The following is a 23,261-nucleotide window of genomic DNA, read 5'->3' as shown; positions in this document are numbered from 1 at the left end:
CCCCCACCGGGGGCCCGGCCCCCCTCCCCCTGGGCCCCCCCCCCCTGTGGCCTAGTGCTCCCTGCAGCCCAGTGCCCCCTGACAAGCCCTGCCCTGCTCCCTAGCACCCCCTCCCCTCCCCGCCGAGGCCTGCATCACTCCCTGTGGCCCAGCACCCTCGGCTGACTCCTGGCCCCGCTCCCTGAGGCCCAGCGCCCCCATCTCCCCACAAGCCTCACTCCCTGTGGCCCAGGGCCCCCTGACAAGCCCTATCCCACTCTTTGCGGCCCAGTGCCCCCTGCCGCTCCCTGCGGCCCAGCACCCCCTAGTGCTCTGTCTCTCTCTGGGCAGTGATGTCTAATCCCTGCTAATCCCTGCTGCATCCCGGCAGTGTCTGTCCTTGGAGCAAGCAGCAGGGGCTGGAGGGGCCCAGCCTTGGGCAGGGGAGAGGGCGCCATGAGCTGGCCGGGCGAGGCTTGGCAGGAGGGGCTGCCGGCACGGGCACTGCAGGGGGTGAGGGAGCTGGAGCAGCGCCTGGAGTGGGCCAACAAGGAGCGGGTCCAGAAGCAGGCACAGCTGGATACACTGGAGGCCGCGCTACACAAGCAGAGGCAGAAGGTACATGGGTGCCCCCCACACTGATGGGGGGTGGCACCCAGGGAGGGCAGCCCGTGGCTCCCAGCAGGCCAAGCACCGTCATGGCTGAGTCAGTGGCCATGCTGCAAGGCCCGTGCCCCATGCTCCTGAACCAGCCAGTTCTCCCAGCCCTGGGCCAGAGCAGAGTTCGTGTCTCCATGCCCACCATATGCCCCCACCTCTGGGCTGTGCACTCTTGGGCTTCTCCCCCGGCCTTGCACACTCACACTCCATCCCTTGTAGCACGAGGAGGAGCGTGGCACGTGGGCGCTGCTGGCCCGGGAGCGGCGGGACCTGGCCGAGGCCTGCGAGCTGCTGGAGTGCGGGCGCCAGCAACTGAGCCGGGAGCTCCAGGCAAAGGGGGCGCAGCTAAGCCAGCTGGAGGGGCAGCTGGGCCGGGCCACCCAGCGCATTGAGGAGCTGGAGGAGGAGCTGCGGAGGTACTGGCCGGGGGATGGGGATGCCAGTGGGACAAGGGGGGGTGTCAGAGGCACTGCCTGAGACAGGAGGGGGAACAGCACTAAGTGGGGTGCTGCCCAGGAGCAGGTGGAGGAAGTGCCCAGGGGTATCTGGAGGTCAGGATTGGGGGGTGCCCAAGGGAAGGTGAGGGGATGTGAGAGTGCAGTAGGGGATATTGTTAGGGTAGGGATGGTGTGATCTGGGGGTGGTGCCTGGGGAAAGGTGAGGGAATCTGGGAGGTACATTGTTGGGATAGTGGTGGCAGGATCAGGGGGCAGAGTAAGAGGGGGGGGTGCCCAGAGGATGATGAGGGGCACCGAAAGGAGTGATTTGTGGTGTTGGGGTGGGGGGGAACACTGTGCGGGGTGGGGGATGGGGTTGAGTGGAGCAGTGTTGGAGTGAGGGATACCGGGGGAGCTATGGGGATGGGGGGCACTGGGGATGGGTATGAGGGGGCACCTGGCAAGCAGCACTAATCTCTGGGGTCCCCCCAGGTGCCAGGCAGAGCTGGATAACCTGCGGTCAAGCACCCCCCTGAGCCATTGCTGGGCCCCCCAGGATGAAGGTGAGGAGGGCAGGAGGGAGGGGGGCTCATTCCTGTCCCAGGCTGATGGGGGATTAGAGCTTGTTGCAGACTGTTGAGGAGGGGGCGGGAGGGGGACAGTCTGACCCCTTGGGGAGCTGGTCATTGGCCCTGCAGAGCTGACCAGGTCTGTCTCCTCACAGGGGTTGAGCTGAATACCTGGGAGCAAAATCCCAGACTAGAGAACAGACCCCGAACACCCAGCATGAGAGTGAGTACAGAGGGTGCCCCTCAACCCCAACCTCCAACCCCACCATCCCACCCCAGGCTCCCCCACCTCCAGCTCTGCCAGTGTCCCTCAATCCTGACTCTCAGCCCCCAGTTATCCCAGCCCCAGGCTCCCCCACCGCAGCTCTGCCAATGCCCCTCAATCCCAACCTGCAGCCCCCTGGTATCCCAGGCCTTGGTTCTCCCACCTCTATCCAGGGCCGCCCGGAGGGGGGGCAAGTGGGGCAATTTTCCCCAGGCCCTGCAGGGGCCCCCACAAGAGTCTTTTGGGGCCCCTGGAGCGGGGTCCTTCACTCGCTCCAGGGGCCCCGGAAATCTTTCGTGGCGCCCGGACCCCCGGAGCTTCTTCCACTCTGGGTCTTCGGCGGCAGTTCGGCGGTGGGGGGTCCTTCTGCTCTGGGACCCGCCGCTGAAGTGCCAGGTCTTCGGCGGCAATTCGGCGGCAGGGGCCCCCGCCGCCGAAGACCCCAGGCCCCCTGAATCCTCTGGGTGGCCCTGCCTCTATCTGCTTGTGCCCCTCACTCCTGAGCTGAAGCCCCTGCCCCATGCAACTGGGGTGCATTTAGTAAAGGCCTGTATCCCTCACCCCCTTATCTCCCCTTCTCCAGTTGCAGCCCAGCAGCTCCACATTGGGGGAGGAGCCGCTCGTGCATCGAGGAGCTGCCTGGCACAGTGTCCCTCCTGGGGGCCCTGCCCCCCCAGAGAACAGTCAGGGGATCCCATCCCCTGGGGAGGAACCTAGAGAGGAGAATGCAGGTAAAACTCCAATGATGTTGGGAGAGACTGTGTGTGTGTGGGTGGGGAGTTAACCTCTTCATGCCCAACCTAGCTATGGCAGTTTCTCCTTGTGAGCAGGTCACCCAGCCCCGCAACCTGACCCTGCCCTGCCTTCCCTATAGTGGGGATCTGGATGGGTCCTGGGAAGGGCTGGGCCAGGGGAGGGGCATTAGAGGGAACCCCCCTGTTCTCACCTCTGAGATCCAGGTTGATCTCCAGTTCCTGTGAGTGAAGCATTCTGGGTAACTTGGTTACTCTGGGGCTGGTGTCCGGTCTGGGTGGGGGTCTGCACAGGAGAGAACTGGGGCTGATGTCCAGTGGTGGCTGGGGAGGGGGATGAGCAGGGCCAGCTCCAGGTTTTTTGCCGCCCCAAGCAAAAAAATAAAATAAAAAAAACCCCAGAGTGCTGCCCCTTGAAAAGAACCGCCCCCAACGGGCCAGAATGCTGCCCCTTGAGAAGTGCCGCCCCAAGCACCTGCTTGGAATGCTGGTGCCTAGAGCTGGCCCTGGGGATGAGCCAAGGGGTACAGGGGTGGAGGGGTGTGAGGAACTAGACTCAAGGACTGTGGGCCCAGCCCGTCCTTGGTGCCAGTGGTGGAAGCCCATATGGCTCATGATGGTGGAGGAGAGCAGGAGGGCAATGGCCCCAGGCCATTGAGGGCAGCATTGCCGTTTCTCACCCCTATCCTCTCCCCTGCAGGGCCGGGGCGAGGCCCCCCTGACGTGGAGGCCTGGGAGTTGAGGGGGGAACTGCAGTCAGTGCAGCAGGAGTTGGCCCAGTGCACAGAGCAGCGGGACCAGGCAGTCACTAAGGTGAGCGTGGGAGAGACGAGAGGGAAAATGGGTTAGCCTCATACTGGGTGGGAAGGGCCACTTGGGGGCTCATGGAACTGCTGCAGGGTGCAGTACCGCCTGCTACCACACGGTGGGGGGCATGGAGCTGCTGCAGGGTGCAGTACTGACTGCTGCCACGAGGTGGGGCTCTAGTCCTTGGAGCACAGGGGTTGCAGGGATCAGAGAGGGGAAGCCTAGAGCAGAGGATGCAGTGGCGCTATTTGGGCCCTCTCAGAGGTCCAGAGAGGCCCCAACCATAATAAACATAAAAAATTATGACACGTGGTCTAATCCTGTCCCATCAGAACTGATACATTTTTATTAATATTTATGAACATTTTTAACTCTTTAATATGACAAAATCTATATCAGTTAACAAAAAATGATGTCTTTTACCAAATCACATCTCTTATTTGCTTAAATCTGCAGCTCTAAGCTGAGAGAGTCTGTCACATTTCGGTCCGATAGGGATGCGCATAAAAACAAGTTGTGAAACTTATCAAATGCCAAAAAATTAACAAGTGTCTAAATTTGAGGCCCCCTTTGAGCTTAAGGCCCAGGCCAAATGGCCCTCCCAGCCCCCGCTCGGATTGGCGAACAAGCAGGATACACAGAACTGGCACCTCTGGAGGGGCTAGGTGAGGGATGTAGCCCTTGGGGTGTCTGTTGGTTCTCCATGGAGCCACTGGAGGGCTTGCCCAAGTCTGACACATTGTTGCCCCCCTAGTTGAGTGCCCTGGAACGGCGGGTGCAGCAGCTGTTGGAGGAGCTGAGGGGCCAGAGGCAGAGAGCAGGGGCCACGCAGCGCCGCCTGGAGCAGCAGGAGAGGGAGCACCGGCAGGTGGGAGAACCCATGCTGCACAGCCCACCCCCTGCTACTCCCTTCTACGGCACAAGCCCCCCAACTTGGCCCAGCCCCCTCCCCCAGGTGCCTCATCCCCACCTCACAGTCCCTCCCCCACACCCAGCACAGCCCCACCTTCCCAATAGTACCCTGCCACCTTCCTCCCCTCCCTTCAGCCCCTAACCCCACTGCACTAATCCCCCCCCCGTGTGCAACAGCCCCACACTGCTGTGGCTGGCCAAGTGCTTCTCAGGCCAGAACAGCCTTACAAGGGGGCCTGAAAGGACTGTGTTGCACTCAGCTAGGGCTGGGGTCCCACCAGGCTGAGCCCCCCACTCACCACAGGGAGACCCCTTGGATCCCCTCCACCCCGCACTTGGGGCTCCGGCAGTTGTCATGTTGCATATCACCCCCTGTCTGTTGCAGGAGCTGGCGAAGCTGGAGCGGCACCATCGGGAAGCGCTGGAGCAGCAGGTTACCCGGTTGGACATCCCTGAGCCCCCCCACCGCCCACCAAACAAGGTGAGAGAGGTGTTGGTGCCAAGGGGCAGAAGGGAACGTTTAATCAGCAAATGGAGCCAGCGCCTCATATCCCATTTCCCACCCCTCTGAGCCAGCCAGGCCCCTGCCCTGTCAGAGCCCATGTCACTCACACACCTATCTTCAGCAGGGCCTGGGGGGATCAGAGCAGCAGCGGCGCCCCCCAGGCTGTGGCCGGCGCAGCCTCAGCAGCTCCCGGCTGGAGCGGGCACCTGAGAAACGAGGGGCAGCTGGGAAGGTCAGAGGTGAGATGAGGGAGTGGGGTCAGGGTGAGGCCGGGGAGGGGAAGACAGGTCCCGGGGGAAGCGGGGGTCAGAGGTGGGGGGAGGAGGGGATGCTGAAAGGGGGGCAGTGGACAAGGTTGGGTGTTTGGCCCTGTGGGTTTGGGGGTCCAGCCCGGGGCTGTGGTGGGGGTGGGGGACCTGCAGGGGAGTAGGTGTATGAGGTGGGAGGGGTGGTGTCTGTGGATATGGGAGTTACGAAGGGGGGCTGGGTGTGTGTCTCAGGGACCATGGGGAGGTCTGGGGCCGGGGGGGTCTCTCTCTACCCTGCGACAGCCCAACATGGGCCCAGGGGTGCCCCCTGGCACCATGTCCCCCTAACTGCTCCCTCTCTGCTCTGTTTGCCTTCCCCCCAGGTTCCTCAGCACAGGATTCCCGAGCTGTGGGCAGGCTGGTGCCCGGTGGGGAGCGGGGCCGGGAGCCGGAGCCCCCCACAGAGCTGCAGGCCCTGAGGGCTGAGGTTTTGGGGCTGCGCCGGCGCCTGGCTGCCTCTGAGAGCCTGCACAGGGGGCTGCTAGAAACCTGCTGGCAGCTGCGTCAAGGCGCCCGGGACCTGACCGGGGAGCACCGGGCACTGGCCGAGATGCCGCTGGCCCATGATGCTGCCGTGCAGCACAAGGAGGAGGCCCAGGAGCTGCGGGGAGCGCTGGGGCCCAGCCTGGCCAAAGGGGAGCGGGGGGAACTGCAGGCTCTGGCTGTGGAGTTGGAGGCTCAGGTCTGGGGCGCACCAGGGCCCGGCCTGCCTGGGGGGGATGCTCAGGAGGTGGGGGAGCTGCAGGTGCTGCGGGGGAAGTTGAGGGCCCTGGCCCTGGGCAAGGCTGAGGCAGAGGCCCAGGCAGCCCAGGCCCAGGAGCGGCTGCGGCGGCTCCAGGAGACGCTGGGGTTGCAGACGGAGCGGCTGGCATTAGCCTGTGAGGCCCAGAGCCAGCATGTGGCAGAGCTGCTGACTGAGGGGCATGAGCGGGAGCAAGAGCTGGAGCGCTTGGGCCAGGCGCTGCGGGAGGCAGGACGGGTCCGCGAGCTGCTGGAGGCTGAGGTGGGGCGGCTGCTGGTGCTGCTGGGTGGGGAGACGCCTTCCACCGGTCCCCCTGAGCCGCCCCCCACAGTCCCAGAGCCCAGCCTGCCTGAGCCATCCCCCACAGTCCCAGAGCCCGGCTCCGCTGAGCCGCCCCCCACAGTCCCAGAGCCCGGCCTGCCTGAGCCATCCCCCACAGTCCCAGAGCTCGGCCCCGCTGAACCGCCCCCCACAGTCCCAGAGCCCCCCGCTGAGCCGCCCCCCACAGTCCCAGAGCCCAGCCCCACTGAGCCGCACCCCACAGTCCCAGAGGCACTCACCACCACCCCCTCTGAGCTGCCTCCCATAGCTCCAGAGTCTGGCCCCCCAAGTTTGGCCTCACCCACTCCTGCTGAGCTGCCCATTCCCCTGGAGTTGGCTGTGGTTAGCAGGATGTGGGAGCCGGCGGGGAAGCAGGCCTGGCACAGTGAGCAGGCACCGCTGCAGAATATCCTGTGGGAGCTACAGAAGCCGGCAGGCCAGGCTGGATTGCAGGAGCAGGTGAGTGAGCTTGGGGGAGGGCAGTTTCCCCAATTCCCTCCACCCCATGCACCCTCGACTGACCTGCCTGACCCGGGGCTTCCTTGCCCATACCCCCCAACTCGTGTTCCAGGGCTCCAATGCCTGACTGGGGGCTCCCCTGCCAAACCCAGGGTTCCCCTGCCCCATTCCCCCAAAACTTGGGTTCCCACACCCCCCATGTAGCTACCCCCCACCCCTTCCAAAACACCCTTACTCTTTATATGCCACAGCCCACCCCACCCCCTCCACCTTCCCCATGAGCCATCTGTCATCAGTGTCCTCCATCTTGGACCAAACTGGTCTCAGTGGTGCCCCCCTCACCCCTTTGCCCCAGGGTCAGGCTGGGGTTCTTGGGGGCTGAACCCTGCTCTCATTGGGGTAACAGGATCTGTCTCCTTTCTCTTTCCACACCCCCGTCTCTTCCCAGCTGGAGGAGGTGCTGTCCCGTCTGTTGCAGGAGAACCGGGCCCTGCGGGCTGAGCTGGTGCTGTGGCAATCCCACGCTCGAGAGGAATGTACCACACCTGCCACTGGAGATGGACAACACCAGGGGACCTCAGCCACCCCCCGTCCAGCGCCCCTAGGGGATAGAGGCCAGGGAGACCTTGCTTATGGTAAGAGGGGGGGACATGGAGCTTTGGCTCAATTGCGGGGGGGTGAGATCAGGGCTTTTGCCCTTGACTCTGCAAGGGAAGGGGGCTGGGCATCAATGGGGTGCACTGCCTTTCGGGAGGAGGGGTAGCACCTGCCTGCTGGTCGGGGGGAGGGGTCTGGGCAGTTATGGGAATCATGTGGGGAGAGAGTCCCGGGTATTTGGGGAGGGTCATTGGAGAAAGGGGGGTCATGGCTGGCGGCCCAGGCATTGGAGTGTCATGGTAGCAGACCCCTAACTTGTGTCCCCGTCTCTCTTTCTCAGTTCTCCAGACTGCCTGGCCGGGGGTGCGGGATGCCCAGACCCAGACGGAGGGGCCGGCACGGGGCAGGCGCCACAAGGAGCTCATCTCGGCGGCCTTCGACCACACTCAGTATGAGCCCTATGGGCTGCCTGAGGTCGTCATGAAAGGTGCGTGCTGGGCGGCTAGATCAGGCACATGGTGCAGGCACTGCCCATGTCTGGTGCTGAGGTGTGGGGGGCAGTTCAGGGAGTTATGGGATGGGCAGCATTTGAGGGGCAGTCTGGGGCAGGTTATGGAGCAGAGGGGTTCAGGGAGGAGGTATGGGGCAGGGGAGTGGCAGACTGAGGAGGGTATGAAGTGGAGGGGATTCTGGGGGAGATACAGAGTGGAGGGGTACAGGGCAGGGGAAGCCCCAATTTGGGAGGGTTAGTGTGAGGGGAGTAGGGGGAGGCATCCCAGATTGTGCCTCCATGAGAGTCCCGTACACCCCCCGCCACCGGCAGCCAGTGGCCCTGTGCCCAGGCTCAGCTAGGAATTCTCCACCCCCCCCCCGCCCCACCTCCGCCCAGTTGATTTTCCATCTGGCTCAGCAGCTCTGAGCTCTGCAAGGCGGGGCAGGGGTGCAGTACTGATTCTGGCTCTGATCCCTCCCCAGGCAGCTGCCCTTCCCCGCAGCAGAGCACGGAAGTGAGAGTGGAGGGGGGGACCCCTAGCAGTGCTCCCAGCCCCCAGGGAGTGAGAGATTGGGACCCAAAGGTGTCCGGGATGGGGGCTCACCCCTAACAGAGCTCAGCCCCCACATGTTAACCCCAATCTCACTCTGTGCCCCACTCACAGGTTTTGCCGACATCCCCTCCGGCCCCTCCTGCCCCTATGTCCTTCGGAGGGGGCTCCTGGGCAGCACCCCCTTGGCCCAGCTGGCACCCAAAGCTGAGCCGGAGGAGGATCCCACTGAACCTGCTATGGGCACCAGCGTCTGAAAGTATCTACACTGCTGGGTGAGCAACCCCTATATGCATCCCTGAGCTCCACCCCAGAGGCAGTTGCATCTTTGCATTGGGGCAGCAAGATGATGATTTCTGTGTTTCACATTCTTTTCCATTCTCTTTCCAGCCTGGATGGCAGAAATGTGTCCCCTCCGGCTACAAAGATCCCTGATATTGCCTGGAGCTCCCCAGCTGCTATGTGGCACCTTATGGCTGAGAAGGGGAGTCCTTCCCCCCCTTCCCTCCACAGCTGGACATGTGTAACCCTCTGGGATTTATTTTACAACTTGGCTTCCTTAAGGTGCTAAAAATTGTGGGTGCTACAGTTCAGTGGACTCACAGCTGCTCAATGCCCCCCTCCCTGCACACAAGGAATTGGAGGGCTCAATGAATGGGGTTAATTGGAATCTCTGTCCCGTCCCGTTCCCCCCCTCCCCCCCCCCGACACACACACACACACAGCTTGAAGGGAGTTAAGCCCTCTCTTCATGGCTCAGGGAATCAAAGGGCGGGTTGTGTCCACCCACCCAAAGTTTGGAGGAGCTGCTATGTTGAGTCATCCCCGCCCCCTCCCCCCCCCCCGAGAGGGGCTCAGCAGAAGTTCCTCAGAGAGAGGGGGTGCAGCACAGGGAGTTTCCCCCCCTCTCCCCCGCCCCAGCTCTGGGTTTATATGTAACTCTGTCTCCCCCGGCCCCAATAAAGTTCCTTGCCTCAGCTTCAGGCAGCTCCTACTTGCTTCTTTCCAACGTTGGGGTCTAGCAGTTGCGTTGCTCCCAAGCTAGTCTGGGCTGGAGACACCCCCCTCCTGTGCAGGTCTCCAGCACTTCTGGGTGAGAGAGTGTTACAACAGCCCCCCACACACACACAGAACCCAGGCATCTGCAGGCAGAGGGACAGTAGTGTCCCCACCCCATTCTGCAGGGGGGGAAACGGGCACAGAGAGGGGACGCGGAGCAGCTAAGAATTGAACCCAGGAGTCCTGCTCCCTCCTCTGGGGCCAGGGAGGGAGCAGTGTTGGGGGGCTTTGGGGGTTGCACCATCCCAGGGAATCCCCAGCAACCTCTCTATCCTAAAAAATCATTCCAGAATCCCATGGCAAAGGGATGTGTCCCCACCTCTGTCCCCCTGGGTACCCTGTGCTGGTACCAGCCTGTCCCCTCTCCGTGCACTGTCCCCCTCCATGCTGTCCCCCCAAAAAGGGTTAACAGCCCCTCCCCCCAATCTGTAGCTCCTGCAGCCTAAGGCTCCGGCTGCCTCTGGCTGTGGCTGGGCGGAGATGGGGAGGCTCCTGGCAGCTGGGGGCTAACGGGGTGGGGGAGGCAGGCCAGCAGCTGTCCCCTCCTGAGGGGGGAGAGGAGTGAGGGAGGAGGCTGCACCTGTCTGCCAGATCCCAGTGCAGGGAGGAGCCGTTGCTGCTGCTGCTGCTGCTAGCGAGTGAGTGAGTGATACAGGGATACAGGGGGAGGGGGGATGCTGGGGCGGGTACCACTCCATCCATCCATCCCTTCCCCCGGAACCCTGTGCCCCACTGCCCACACTGGGCAGGGTGATGAGGGCTGGGGGACCAACTGGGCTGAGCGGCAGTGGCTTTATCTGGAGTGTGTCAAATGTGTGAGAGACGTGTGTGTTTGTGTGTGTGAGATAGTGTGTGACATGTCAGACAGCCGGGGATGTGTGTGAGATGGGGAGTGACTGTGTGAGCTACAGTGTGTGACAGGGTGTGTGAGACAGTTTGTGTATGACACAGACATGGGGATGCGTGTGAGATAGGGTGTACAAGTGTGTGTGTGATACAATATGTAATGTGTGAGAGAGTCCATATACGGGAGACAGACATGGGGATGCGTGTGAGATGCGGTGGAACAGTGTGTGTGTGAGATACGATGTGTGATGCTGTGTGAGACAGTCCAAGTACGAAAGACAGACACGGGGATGCGTGTGACATGAGGTGGGACAGTGTGTGAGCTACAGTGTGTGACAGGCTGTGTGAGACAGTTTGTGTATGAGACATAGACATAGGGATCCATGTGAGATGGGGTGAAACTGTGTGTGAGATACAGTGTGGTGTGTGAAAGAGTCCATGTACGGGAGACAGGCATGGAGATGGGGTGGGACAGTGTGTGTGTGAGATACAATGTGTGATGCTGTGTGAGACAGTCCAAGTACAAGCGACAGACACGGGAATGTGTGTGAGATGGGGTGTTACAGTGTGTAAGCTACAGTGTGTGATAGGGTGTGTGAGATAGTTTGTGCATGAGACAGACACAGGGATGTGTGTGAGATACAATGTGTGACACGGTGGGTGTAAGAGAGGCACCATGTATGTCTATCACCCCATGCTGGAGAGAACGAACCTCACCCTGTGTATGAGACAAATGTGTGTGTGCGTGCACACCACAGGGGGCGACAGAGGGCCGTGTACAACGCCCCCTACTGGCAGAGGCCAGGACTGGAGTAGCTGGGAGCTCCTCCTGTAGCTGGCGCTCCTGCTCCGCTCCCTGCAGCCCTCTGCTGGGAGAGGCCGGGCTGGCAGGCCGGGCACGGACGCTGGCTGGCGGCCCCTGTGCAGTGCCAAACCTGCGGTGGCGGCACCAGAGTCTGGCGGGGCAGAGCTAATTGAAAGGCTCCCGTTAATTGGGCTCCGGCTGACAGGTTGGGTGGGGGAGGGCTGGCACAGAGCCAGCTGTGCACCAGGCAGATCCCCCCCCACGCACCCGACTGGGAGGGGCCGGGAGACTCAGCCCCCCTCCGTCGCTCCCTGGAGCCCAGCTACTGTAGGGTCTGGCTCTGCATGGCAGCCAGGTGAGTGGGGCAGCCTTTCCCCCGGGGCGGGGGAGGGAGACCCTCGCGCCCTCTGCAAGGGGGCTGTACAGTGTATCCCCTACGTGTGGGGCCCCCGGGACTGGGGTTAACTCCCCCAAGACCCTCCCCATCTGGGATCCCTCGGATTGGGGTTAACCCCTCCACCCGACCCACCGGCGTTAACAACCGCCCCCTGTGGGGCCGTGGTCTGGGATGGGGGTTCCCCCCCGGTGCCCTTCCTCCCACGGGCAGCTGAGCACACACCCGGCTGCTCCTGCCCCTTTAAGCTCGGCTCCTCCAGCTACAGCATCTCCTGGCAGCAGCCCCGGCGCCGTCTCATTGCCCCCCCGCTCCATCCACCGCAGCCCCTGGCCGCCCCGCCGGGTGCGCACTGCGCGCTGCTGCCCAGCTGGGGCCGGCCGGGGGAGGCAGCGAGGTGGCGGAGCCCCCCCCCTCCCGGGAGCTCCTTGGCTCGCCCCATCTGTCCGTGGGGTAGCGGGGTCGGCTGAGGGGGGGACACACTGGGCTGAGGTTCCGGCTCCGAGCGGCGCTGGGGGGATCCCAAGGGGAGGGGGGCAGGGCCGGGATGTCAGTGCAGCTTCCCAACCCGCCTTCTCGCTGCCCTCCCGCCGAGCACCATAAGGTATGGAGGGGGGGCCAGGGGGGTCTCGCGTGATGCTCCCACTCCCTGTCATCCCCTTGCAATGAGCAACCTACCCGCCCCATGGGCACCCTGGGGGCTGAGGCAGAGCGGGGGTGGACGGGGCGGCAGAGGGGATGGGGGATGGGAGGGTATCAGGTTGGGAATGGGGGGAAGGAGGGGGTATATTCCTCCACCCCTCCCCCTGCAGTGAGGTACCCCATTTCCCGGAGTAGCATAGGTATTGGGGGGAACGGGGATTTCTCTATGTTATGGGGGTGGGGGAAAAGGGGTGTCTCTTCTCACCTTGCCCTGTCTAGCACCATGGGCATTTGGAGGTGGAGGATGGAGGGTCTTTGTGTAGGGGGGGTTGTTGGAGGAAGATGGGTGTGGTGCTGTGGGAGTGGTCTCCCCCTGCAGTGAGCTACCCCCAGCCACCCCCTGGAACACCACATGGCACTGGGGGTGGGAGGTGGCATAGAGGGATGTCTGTGCAGTGGGGGATATGAGGAGTTGGCTGAAGGAGGGTGTCTTTCTCTGGACTCTGCCTGTGTCCCCTCCCCACAGAGAGCTACCCCCGAAGCCCCCTATGCATGGGGTACTGGGGTGGGGGTATAGGGGGATATGTGGGTGTAATGGGTGTCTCTATGCAGTCGGGACTATCCGGGGTAGGCATCTGTCCACACTCCTCCCATCCCCCACCCCAGTGAGCCACTGCCCCAGAGCACTATGGGCTACTGGGTGTGGCATATTGGGTTGGGGTTCTCTAAGAAGGGGGTTTATTGGAGGGGGCAAAGGGAGCATATCAGGGTGAAAGCTATGAGCGGTATTGGGTATACTGGAGGGTCTCTACATAGTGGGGTTATTGGAGGTATGGATGGGGTGTATCAGGGTAGGGACTATGAGGATCTCTAAGCAGTAGGAGTTATGGGGTTATGGGAGGAGCGTATTGGAGTGGGACCTCTGGGGGTCTATATGCAGTGGAGATTGGGGTATGGGTGGGGGATATCAGACGGAGACCATCTGGGTATCAGGTGTAATGGGGGTCTCTATGCAGTGGGAGTTATTGGGGGTATGAATGGGGTATATAGGGATATCAGGGGTGTAATGGGGTCTCTGCAGTGGAGGTATTGGGGTATGGGTGGGGCGTATCAGGGTCGGGGGCTATGGGTGGTATTGGGATGTAATGGGCTGTCTCTGCAGTGAGGGTGAGTGGATTATGGGTGGGGCATATTGGATGGGGGTATGGGTAGGGTGTATCAGAATAGGGGGCTAAGGGGAGTATTGGGGGGTCTCTCTGCAGTGAGGGCTATTGGGGTATATGTGGGGTTTATTGCAGTGGGGGGCTATGGGTGGTATTGGGGTACAATGGGGTCTCTCTGCAGTGGGGGCTATTGGGTTATGGGTGGGGTGCATTGGGTGGGGGGCTATGGGTGGCATTGGAGTGTAATGGGGATCTCTGCAGCGGGGGCTATTGGGGTATGGGTGGGGCTTATTGCAATGGGGGGCTAATTGCAATGGGGGGCTATGGGTAGTATTAGGGTGTAATGGGGTCTCTATGCAGTGGGGGTATGGGTGGGGCATATCAGGGTGGGGGGCTATGGATGGTATTTGGATGTAATGGGGGACTCTGCAGTGGGGGCTATTGGGTTATGGGTGTATTGGGATGGGGTGTGGGTGGTATTAGGGTGCAATGGGGATATCTGCACTGGAGATTACTGGGGTATGGGTGGTATTGGGGTGGCCTTCTCCCACACTCACCCCCATCTTCTCCCTGCAGTGAGCTCCCCCCTGACCTCTGCAGCCCCCCACCCTGCTGAGAACCATGGGGCACTGCCTGTCTGCTACTCGTCTAAGGAGTCAATCCTGAGTGCGGCGGGGGTGGGGCAGACACCCCGTAGTGGGCAGGGCAGCGTGATGCGACGGGCTACGGTGCTGGCCCTGCTGACCGTGGTGCTGGTCTACCTGGTGAGTGGCGCCTTCGTCTTCCGCCTGCTGGAGCAGCCGCATGAGAGCCGCCAGCAGGAGGCACTGCAGGTTGCCCGTGAGCAGTTCCTGCAGAGATACCGCTGCGTGCCCAGCCAGGAGCTGGACACACTCATCCTGGTGAGATGGTGGGAGAGGGGCATGGAGGGGGCAGGTGTGAGGCGTGGATGGGGACAGGGTGGGGTGGATGGGGGAAAGAGGGGAGCAGCAGTGGGGCATGGGGAGGGGGGGAAGCAGGCATTGGTGGGGGTGATGGGAAGTTCTATGGCCACCACTGAAAGTCCCCTCAGTTACAGCGCTGCCAGTTCCTAAAGAGAAAGAGGCTCTCGCTGACTCAGGGATCGTGCAGAGCCTCCAGCTTTTCCTAAAATCCTAATGAATTAATTCTGTCCCCCCCAGTCCAGAAATTAATCCCCTCCCTGGCCTCCTACATCTGCCCCCCCTCCTCTTGCAGCTCCATGGGGCTTGTCACCCTCCCCCAGTCTGGGAGGGGCAGGGCTGGAGGGGGGAGCAGGGCTGCCCTAAGCTGCTGGGCTCTTTCTCCTTTCCTCCCCACTTCCCTCCTGTCCCCTGCTCCTTCTCTCCCCCCACCCCCACTTCTCTAGCTGATATCTCTTGTGAGGGAGGGAGAGCATCACTTGCCTCCTGCAGCAGCTCTGATTGGCTGTCCTTCCCAGGAGGTGGAGAAAGTGGGAGAAGGGCAGCCAATCACAGGGGCTTTTCACCCCCACCCTTGGGCCAGGCTGGAAAACTCCTGAGATTGGCCAAAATCAGAGTTGTCAATGGGGGGGGCAGGAGGGGATGGTTATAAGGGGTAGATGGGGAAGGACAGTGCTGGAGGCATGGGAAGGGTCGGGGGGTCAGGTGTCATTGGGGTGGGGCAGAAGGAGATGCAGGTTGGGGTGATTTGGGGGGCAATGGGGTGGGGTGAGGCTGATGGAGGGTTTCCAGGGGGAGATGGGGAGAGGAAGGGGAAAGTGGGGTGGGGGGTAGTCAGGTGTCTGGGGACAACAGCCATGGAGCAGTCAGGAAAGGGTAGGCAAATGTGTACTGGGAAAGCCAAGTTCGGGGGTAAGGATGTGGGGAGGGGACAGCAGGAGCTGCATGATGGGGGGGAACCCAAAACCACTAGTATTAACCCCTTCCCGTCTCCCCCAGCATGTCAGAGACACCATGGGTGCCGGTGCTGACCCCACAGCCAACAGCACCAATGGCACCAGCACCAACTGGGACATGGGCAGCGCCTTCTTCTTCGCTGGCACCGTCATCACCACCATCGGTACTGGCCCGTGGGATGTGTGTGTGCTGCGGGTAGGGATTGAGGGCAGAGGTTGGGGGTTGCTCAGGGCTGTGATAGCAGGGAGCTGCAGTTCAAGATTAAGGGGCATCAATTCTGCCCCCTCCCTGCTGACTCCATGCTCCCCCCCCCCCAGGGTTCGGTAACACATCCCCCAAGACAGAGGGGGGGCGTCTCTTCTGCATCTTCTACGCTCTAGTTGGGATCCCGCTCTTCGGGATGCTGCTGGCTGGAGTGGGCGACCACCTGGGCTTCTCGCTGCGCCAGGCCATCGGCAAGGTGGAGGATATCTTCCTGGTGAGTGCCCTCTGAGTCCCTGTCCCCCTGTCCCCACAGAGCCAGGGCCCATGTACCCAGCAGCTCCAGGGTCGTCAGTGCTTCCCCCGCTCCAGCCCCTCATGTCCAGCAGCTACAGTGGCTTCCACTGTCCTCCTTGGTCTCCCAGCCTCCTGTGCTCCCCCAGCAGTCCCCCCACATACCCCTGCACCCACTCTCCGGGCTCTGTGCACAGCAGGGGTGCTGCAGAGGAGGGGTCAGATAGTGGGACCGGGAGCCTGGCTCTGCTCCCCAGCACTAGATCTCTCCCATTTATGGGGCCAGCTTGGTTTGGGGCTCCTGTCCCAGGGGGCTCCCCAGTCTGTTTCCTCCCCCAACACTCTCTGCCCCACCCCGTGTGTTCCAGGGATTCCCTTCCCGGAGGTGGGGGGAGGGTCCTTTCCCCAGAGTTGTGTGGCACAGTTCCCCTCCTGAGTAGGGTGGCCACCTCCAAGGTGCAGAAAACCCAGCCTCTGGCCACCTAACAAATCACAGCCCCTGGCTGTCACCCCATCAACCAACAACAAAATGCGGTCCACTGGTCACACCACCACCAGAACCCGGCCACTAGCCACGCCCCCCGTTAAGAAAAAGGGTCCTAGTGCCCATTATAGGTATTACTAGAATGCATTAGAGAACCGTTTTACAAAACAGACAAACAACCCCCACGCAATCTGTATATTTTTATGTTATTTTACATAAGAACATAAGAATGGCCATACTGGGTCAGACCAAAGGTCCATCCAGCCCAGTATCCTACGACAGTGGCCAATGCCAGGTGCCCCAGAGGGAGTGAACCTAACAGGTAATGATCAAGTGATCTCTCTCCTGCCATCCATCTCCACTCTCTGACAAACAGAGGCTAGGGACACCATTCCTTACCCATCCTGGCTAATAGTCATTAATGGACTTAACTTCCATGAATTTATCTAGTTCTCTTTTAAACCCTGTTATAATCCTAGCCTTCACAACCTCCTCAGGCAAGGAGTTCCACAGGTTGACTGTGCGCTGTGTGAAGAAGAACTTCCTTTTATTTGTTTTAAACCTGCTGCCCATTAATTTCATTTGGTGACCCCTAGTTCTTATATTATGGGAACAAGTAAATAACTTTTCCTTATTCACTTTCTCCGCACCACTCATGATTTTATAGACCTCTATCATATCCCCCCTTAGTCTCCTCTTTTCCAAGACAAAGAGTCCTAGCCTCTTTAATCTCTCCTCGTATGGGACCCATTCCAAACCCCTAATCATTTTCGTTGCCCTTCTCTAAACCTTTTCTAATACCAGTATATCTTTTTTGAGATGAGGAGACCACATCTGTACGCAGTATTCAAGATGTGGGCGTACCATGGATTTATATTTATAAGATATTCTCTGTCTTAGTCTCTATCCCTTTTTTAATGATTCCTAACATCCTGTTTGCTTTTTTGACTGCCGCTGCACACTGCGTGGATGTCTTTTATCATTTTTCTTTCCTCATCCTAACACGGGCCACAGTCCAGACTACAGGCATGGATTGTAGAGTGCTTTGGCATGTCTCAAGTGAAAAAACCCAGCACAGAAAATCTTCTACCTGGCAAAGCAGTACAAAACCCGGCCAGGTGGCACCTCTACTGCCAGGGGGCTGTGTGAGGGGGGCAAAGGAGTGAGTGTGTGTGTGTGTTGGGAGGAATTAGTGTATGTGAGGGGCAAAGGGGTTGGTGTGTGTGGTGGTGGTGGGGGTTCCCCTCTCGGGGGTCAGAGTGTGCGTGGTGGGGGGGCTGGCACAGTCTGTGGGGAGGGAGCTTTCCCCTGGTCCTCCCCTGATGATGTCTCCTCCCTCCCAGAAATGGCAGGTGAGTCCCACCATTGTGCGGGTTCTCTCCGCCCTGCTCTTCATCCTCATTGGCTGCATCCTTTTCGTCACCATCCCCACCATTGTGTTCCAGCGAGTGGAGGGCTGGACCCTGCTGGAATCTGTCTACTTCGTGGTCATCACGCTGACTACTATCGGCTTTGGGGACTATGTGGCAGGTAGGCATGGGAGGATCTACATGGGGAGGCTGTTGGTGGTGGGCAGGAGGGGGGGCTCAGTGGAAGCTGGGCTTCATGGGGGACAAGGAAAGGGGAGCGGGGAGCAGCCTAGTGTGTGTGGGAGGGTTAGTGTGAGAAAGCCCCTGGTGGGTCCCACTGTGGGAAGTGTGAGTAGCAGATGACAGGGAAGGTGGGTGGTGAGGTGTGATGTCCTAAGTGGAGCAGAGGATGTAGTCCAAGAGCTAATTATAGCAGGACTGCTCAGTAATAGGGACCATAATGTAATTAAATTTAGCATCTCTGTAGGGAGATAATACACACACAAAAAATCCCACTACAGTAAAATTTAACTTTAAAAAGGGGAACTACACAAAATGAGGACACTTGTTAGATGGAAATTAAAAGGAGCTGTCACAAGGGTAAAATGCCTGCAAGCAGCGGAAACTATTTAAAAACGCCATAATACAGGGTCATAGTGAATGTATACCCCAAATCAGAAAAGACAATACGAGGACCAAAAGAATACCACCATAGCTCAACAGCAGAATATTGGAGGCTGTTAGAAGCAAAAAAGCACCCTTTAAACTTTGGAAATCAAATTCCAATGAGTTCCAACAAACTCAGGCTGGTTAAGGGTCCAAGTGTAATAAGACAGGCCAAGAAAGAACTTGAGAAGCAACTTGCTAAAGATGCAAAAACTAAGAATTTTTTTTAAGTACATCACAAGCAGGAAGCATGTCAGACAGGCAGTGGGGCCAGACCACAAAGGTGTTAAAGGAGCACTCAAGGAAGACAAGGCCATTGCAGAGACGCTAAAAGGATTCTTTGCATCAGTCTTCACTCCAGAGGATGTGGGGGAGATACCACCATCAGAGCTATTCTTTTTGGGTGATACATCTGAAGTACTATTACACAGATGTGTCAGTGGAAGAGATTTTAGAGCACACTGATAAATGAAACCGTAATAAGTCACCAGGACCAGCTGGAATCACCCAAGAGTTCTGGAGGAACTCAAACATGAAATGGCAGAACTACTAACTGTGGTACGTAATCCGTCACTGAAACAAGCCTCTGTGCCAGATGGCTAAAGGATAGCTTAATGTAATGCCAATTTTTAAAAAAAGGCTCCAGAGGGGATCCTGGCAATTACAGGCCAGTTAGCCTAACTTCAGTATTGGGCAAATTGGTAGAAACTATAGTAAAAAAAACAGAATTATCAGTTAACACTGATAAACACACTTTGTTGGAGAAGAGTCAACAGCTTTTGTAAAGGGAAGTTGTGGCTCATGACTCAAGAATTCTTTGAGGGGGTCAACAAGCATGTGGATAAGGGTGATCTAGTCGATATAGTGTACTTGGATTTTCAGAAAGCCTTTGACAAAGTCTCTCACTAAAGGCTCTTAAGAAAAAAGTAGTCATGGGATTAGAAAAAAGGCTCTCTCATGGATCAGTAACTGGTTTAAAGATAGGAAACAAAGGGTAGGAATAAATGGTCAGTTTTCAGAATGGAGAGAGGTAAATATCGGGGTCCCCCGAGGGACTGGGACTTGTGCGATTCAACATATTTACTAATGATCTGGAAAAGGGGAGAGAACAGTGAAATGGCAAAGTTTGCAGATGATAAAAAATTACTTAAGATAGTTGAGTGTAAAGCAGACTGTGAAGAGTTACAAAGGGATCTCACGAAACTGCATGAGTGGGCAAGACAATGGGAGATGAAATTCAGCGTTGGTAAGTGCAAAGTAATGCACGCTGGGAAACATAATCCTAGCTACACATACAAAATGATGAGGTCTAAATTAGATGTTGCCACTCAAGAATGAGATCTTGGAGTTATTGTGGGTAGTCTGAAAACTTCAGCTCAATGTGCAGCAGTTGTCAGAAAGGGTAACAAAATGCTAGGAAGGATAGAAAATAAGACAGAAAATTATTATAATGCCACTATATAAATCCATGATGTGCCCACACCTTGAATCCTGTATCCAGTTCTGGTTGCCCCATCTCAAAAAGGATATATAGTGGAACTGGAAAACATTCAGAAAAGGACAACAGAGGTGATCAAGGGTATGGAATAACTTCCATATGAGGAGAGTCTAAAAATATTAGGACTGTTCAGCTTAGAAAAAAGACAATCAAGGGGGGTGATATGATAGAGGTCTACAAAATCATGACTGATGTAGAAAAATAGAGAAGTCTTATTTACCCTTTCACACAATACAAAAACCAGGGGGTCACTGATTGAAATTAATGGGGAGCAAGTTTAATACAAACAAGAAGAAATATTTCTTCACACAAGGCACAGTCAACCTCTCATGAGATGTTGTGAAGGCCAAAAGTATAACTGGGTTCAAAAAAGAATTAGATAAGTTCATGGAAAATAGGTCCATCGCTGGCTATTGGCTAAGATGGTCAAGGATGGATGTACCCCATGCTTAGGGTGATCTTAACCCTCCAACTGCCAGAAGCCAGGAGGGGCAGACAGGTGGATCTCTCCAAATTGCCCTGTTCTGTATACTCTCCCTGAAGCTCCGGTATGGGCTATTGTCAGAAGACAAGATACTGGTCTAGATGGACCATTGGCCATTCTTATGTGGCCAGGGGGGCTGGTACAGGGAAAGGAGGACAGGGAGGAGGCAGAGGGAAGCGGGTGGAGAGGGGCTGGCAGGAGGATTGGGGGCAGTGGAGTGATGGGGGAGAGGGGCAGGGAAGGCACAGCCAGTGCAGCGAGGAGGTTGTGTGTTTCGGGGGCAGTGTCTCAGAATCTCCCCTCCCAGGTGATGGTATGGGGGACAAGCACCCCTGGTACAAGCCCCTGGTCTGGTTCTGGATCCTGCTGGGCCTGGCCTACTTCGCCTCCATCCTCACCATGATTGGCAACTGGCTGCGGGTGTTGTCCCGTCGCACACGGGCCGAGGTTGGTACCCCGCACTTCCCCCACCCTGCCTCTCTGATCCCTTCACTTCCCCCCCATCCCTCAGATCCCCTCCTTGCCACCCATCCTGCCCCTTACCCTCCCACGGAACCCCCACTACCCTGCCCCTCTGACCCACTCACTGCCCCCTTTTGCATCCTCTCATGGACCCCTGACGGACTCCCCTCTGCTGTGCTCCTCTGCCCCCCACTCCTCTAACCCCCCTACTTTCCATCATCCTGCCCCTCCAAGCCCCCCACAGAACCCCCACTGCCTCCTGCCCCCCACCCCTCCAGCTTCCCCTATGAGCCCCCACACTGTCTTGCCCCTCCATCCCCCTTACTGCCTCCCCTTTGCATCCCCCCATGGACTCCCCACTTTCTCCTCCTGTCACCCACAGACCTCCTATCCCCCTCACCTCTCTAACCCCCTCACTGTCCCCCACCCCATCTCTCCAACTCCCCACAGACTCCCACTATCCCCTGCCCTCCCACACCCCTTTGCATCCTCCCACAGACTTTGCATCCCCCTATGGTGTCTCCACCCCATCCCTATGACCCCCCCCACGGCACCCCCAACTGGCTGCGAGTACTGTCCAAGCATATACATGCCAGGGTTGGTACCCCACTACAGACCCCTTCATAACCACCACCCCTTCCAACCCCTCAAAGGACCCCACATTGACAACTTGCTGGGGGTGCTGACCGGTACACATGGGCTGAGATGGGTCTTCCCCACCCCACAACCGACCCCTCCATCTGACCCCTCCCACGCCCCTGCATCCCCCTGTGGACTCCGTCACTGCTCCACACCACCCCCACAAGATACACCCACTGGCGGGTGCTGTCCTGGTGCACAAAGGCTATGTACCCACCCTGCACACACACCCTAGCATGCACCCCCATCCAAAAGAGCCTCCCCCACATCCTGTACACAGACCCCAGGGCGTGCCCATAGGTGAGGGAGTGGAGGGGGGGGTCAGCCTGACACCCCCCAATCCAGCAGAGTGGATGGGTGGGGGAAGGGAGGAGTGGTTCATGTGGAGAGGGGGCATGTCAGTGGGAAGGGATGGGGTGGGGAGGAGTAAGTATGTGGGGGTCAGGGTGGAAGTGGAGGGGGGTCAGTGGAAGGGCTTGGATGGGTTCCCTGACCCCCCACTCTCCCCACAGATGGTGTGGGGGGGTCTCACCCTGCAGGCTGAGGGGGCTGGGGTGTATGTTGAGGCAATCAGTGGAGGGATGTGGGGGGGCTCAGTGATGTATGCGGTGGGATCAGTGGGAGATTTCCCTGCCTGTCCCTGATTCCCCTCTCAACCTACAGATGGGGGGCCTCACCGCGCAGGCTGCCAGCTGGACAGGGAATGTGACGGCCCAGCTGCGGGTGACGGGCATGGGGCTGCCTGAGAAGCTTCAGAAAGTGGGGACGCTGAAGGGACACCCACCCTCCCCTATGCCCCCGGAGCTTCCACCTGCCACGCCTTCTCCACCACCTCCCTTGCCTCGCCCGGAGCTCCCCTCTCCCAGCACCGCCCTGCAGGTGGCGCAGCTCAACGCCCGCAACATGGCCGCCTCAGCGCGGGGTGGCCTGCGCCCTATAGACTACATGGGGGAGAACCTGGCTTTCATCGATGAGAGCTCCGACACCCAGAGCGAGGCGCCCAGTGAAGGGGGGCTGCAGGCCAAGCGCCCCCGCCAACTCCGCCGCCTGCGTACCCGCCACACCCACGGCCAGCCCCCCGGCCTGCCCATGGACCTGCTGAGCCGCACTCGCCACAAGGGCGAGGCGGTCTAGAGGGGAGTGGAGTGACCCCTGCACGGAGACTGCCCCCCTGCAGCATGGTGCTACCTGGGCCCCCAACAGCATAGAGACTGCCCCCTGGGCTGTCAGCTGGGCCTACCCGTCCCCCATGGTACCAATGGGGCCCCCCAACACAGACCTCCCATCCCTCATGGTACCAACTGGGCCACCCAGCATGGAGACATCCCATCCCCTGTGATGCCAACTGCCCCCCTGCTGCCAAACTGCCAACCCAGCACTGAGACTGCCTCCCCCACCCCGGTACCAGCTGAGCACCCCTGGCACAGAGACACCATCCTCCATGGTCCGCTCAAGGTGCCAACTGTCCTCCCCAGCACCAGACCCCACCCACACCCAGAAAAGGGATTTGCTCCCATCCCCTTCTTGGTACCAGGAGACCCCCTCCAATACCGGGAACCCCACTGCACACAGACACCTACCACCCCAGCTCAGAGACTATCCCCCTCCCCTGGAGTGTCTGGGGGGCAGCTCGTGGGGGACACTCCTGTCTCCCCCCAAATCTGTGCCTCATTTGCCTTGCGGGCTGGGTCCTTAACCCCCCCAAAAGGGGGAGGGATCAAACTGCCAAATGATATTCTGAACCGCCAAACTCCTGGGGGGTGACCCCTCCCAAATCAACTAGGGGGAGTTTATTGAGCCAAATAAGGGGCGATGCTGTTCCCTGCTGCCTCCCCTCCCCCTCCGTGGTGTAGGAAGTGGGGGTGTCCACCCAGTGATCCCCCTGTGTGTCTGTCTGTCCTGTCACTGCTCCCCTCCCCGCCCCATCCACACACACAAAGGTGCCTGTTTGACTCTGTTCGATGGACAATTTTTTGTTTTGTTTTTTATTTTCCAGATTAAACCAAAATCTGAATGAGAGA

General features: G+C 59.1%; 2 protein-coding genes across 4 annotated transcripts; both read left to right on the top strand.

Moving 5' to 3' along the window:
* Positions 1-335: 335 nt before the first annotated feature.
* On the top strand, positions 336-9,035 carry LOC117881106 (actin cytoskeleton-regulatory complex protein PAN1-like). The gene is made up of 14 exons (XM_034777982.1): positions 336-597; positions 859-1,055; positions 1,569-1,639; positions 1,801-1,868; positions 2,494-2,641; positions 3,363-3,475; positions 4,224-4,337; positions 4,767-4,862; positions 5,008-5,125; positions 5,518-6,716; positions 7,165-7,351; positions 7,654-7,800; positions 8,471-8,631; positions 8,747-9,035. Exons 1-13 carry the CDS (start codon positions 436-438, stop codon positions 8,611-8,613), a joined length of 2,763 nt encoding a protein of 920 aa, XP_034633873.1. The 5' UTR covers positions 336-435; the 3' UTR covers positions 8,614-8,631; positions 8,747-9,035.
* Positions 9,036-9,991: 956 nt separating this feature from the next.
* On the top strand, positions 9,992-23,261 carry KCNK4 (potassium two pore domain channel subfamily K member 4). 3 transcript variants are annotated; one of them, XM_034777736.1, is made up of 7 exons: positions 9,992-10,053; positions 13,842-14,167; positions 15,206-15,326; positions 15,481-15,641; positions 17,486-17,672; positions 20,447-20,586; positions 21,904-23,261. In XM_034777736.1, coding segments are annotated over exons 1-7 (1,407 nt in total). In that variant the 5' UTR covers positions 9,992-10,052; the 3' UTR covers positions 22,375-23,261. The 3 variants fall into 3 exon arrangements, with proteins under 3 accessions (XP_034633627.1, XP_034633629.1, XP_034633628.1); XM_034777738.1 differs by lacking the exon at positions 9,992-10,053 and adding an exon at positions 11,107-11,421; XM_034777737.1 differs by lacking the exon at positions 9,992-10,053 and adding an exon at positions 11,976-12,064.

The sequence above is a fragment of the Trachemys scripta genome, chromosome 7 (genome assembly GCF_013100865.1).
Source record: "Trachemys scripta elegans isolate TJP31775 chromosome 7, CAS_Tse_1.0, whole genome shotgun sequence".
Taxonomy (NCBI): domain Eukaryota; kingdom Metazoa; phylum Chordata; order Testudines; family Emydidae; genus Trachemys; species Trachemys scripta.
The sequence above is the reverse complement of the archived record's forward strand: the minus strand, read 5'-3'. Positions and strand labels throughout refer to the sequence as shown.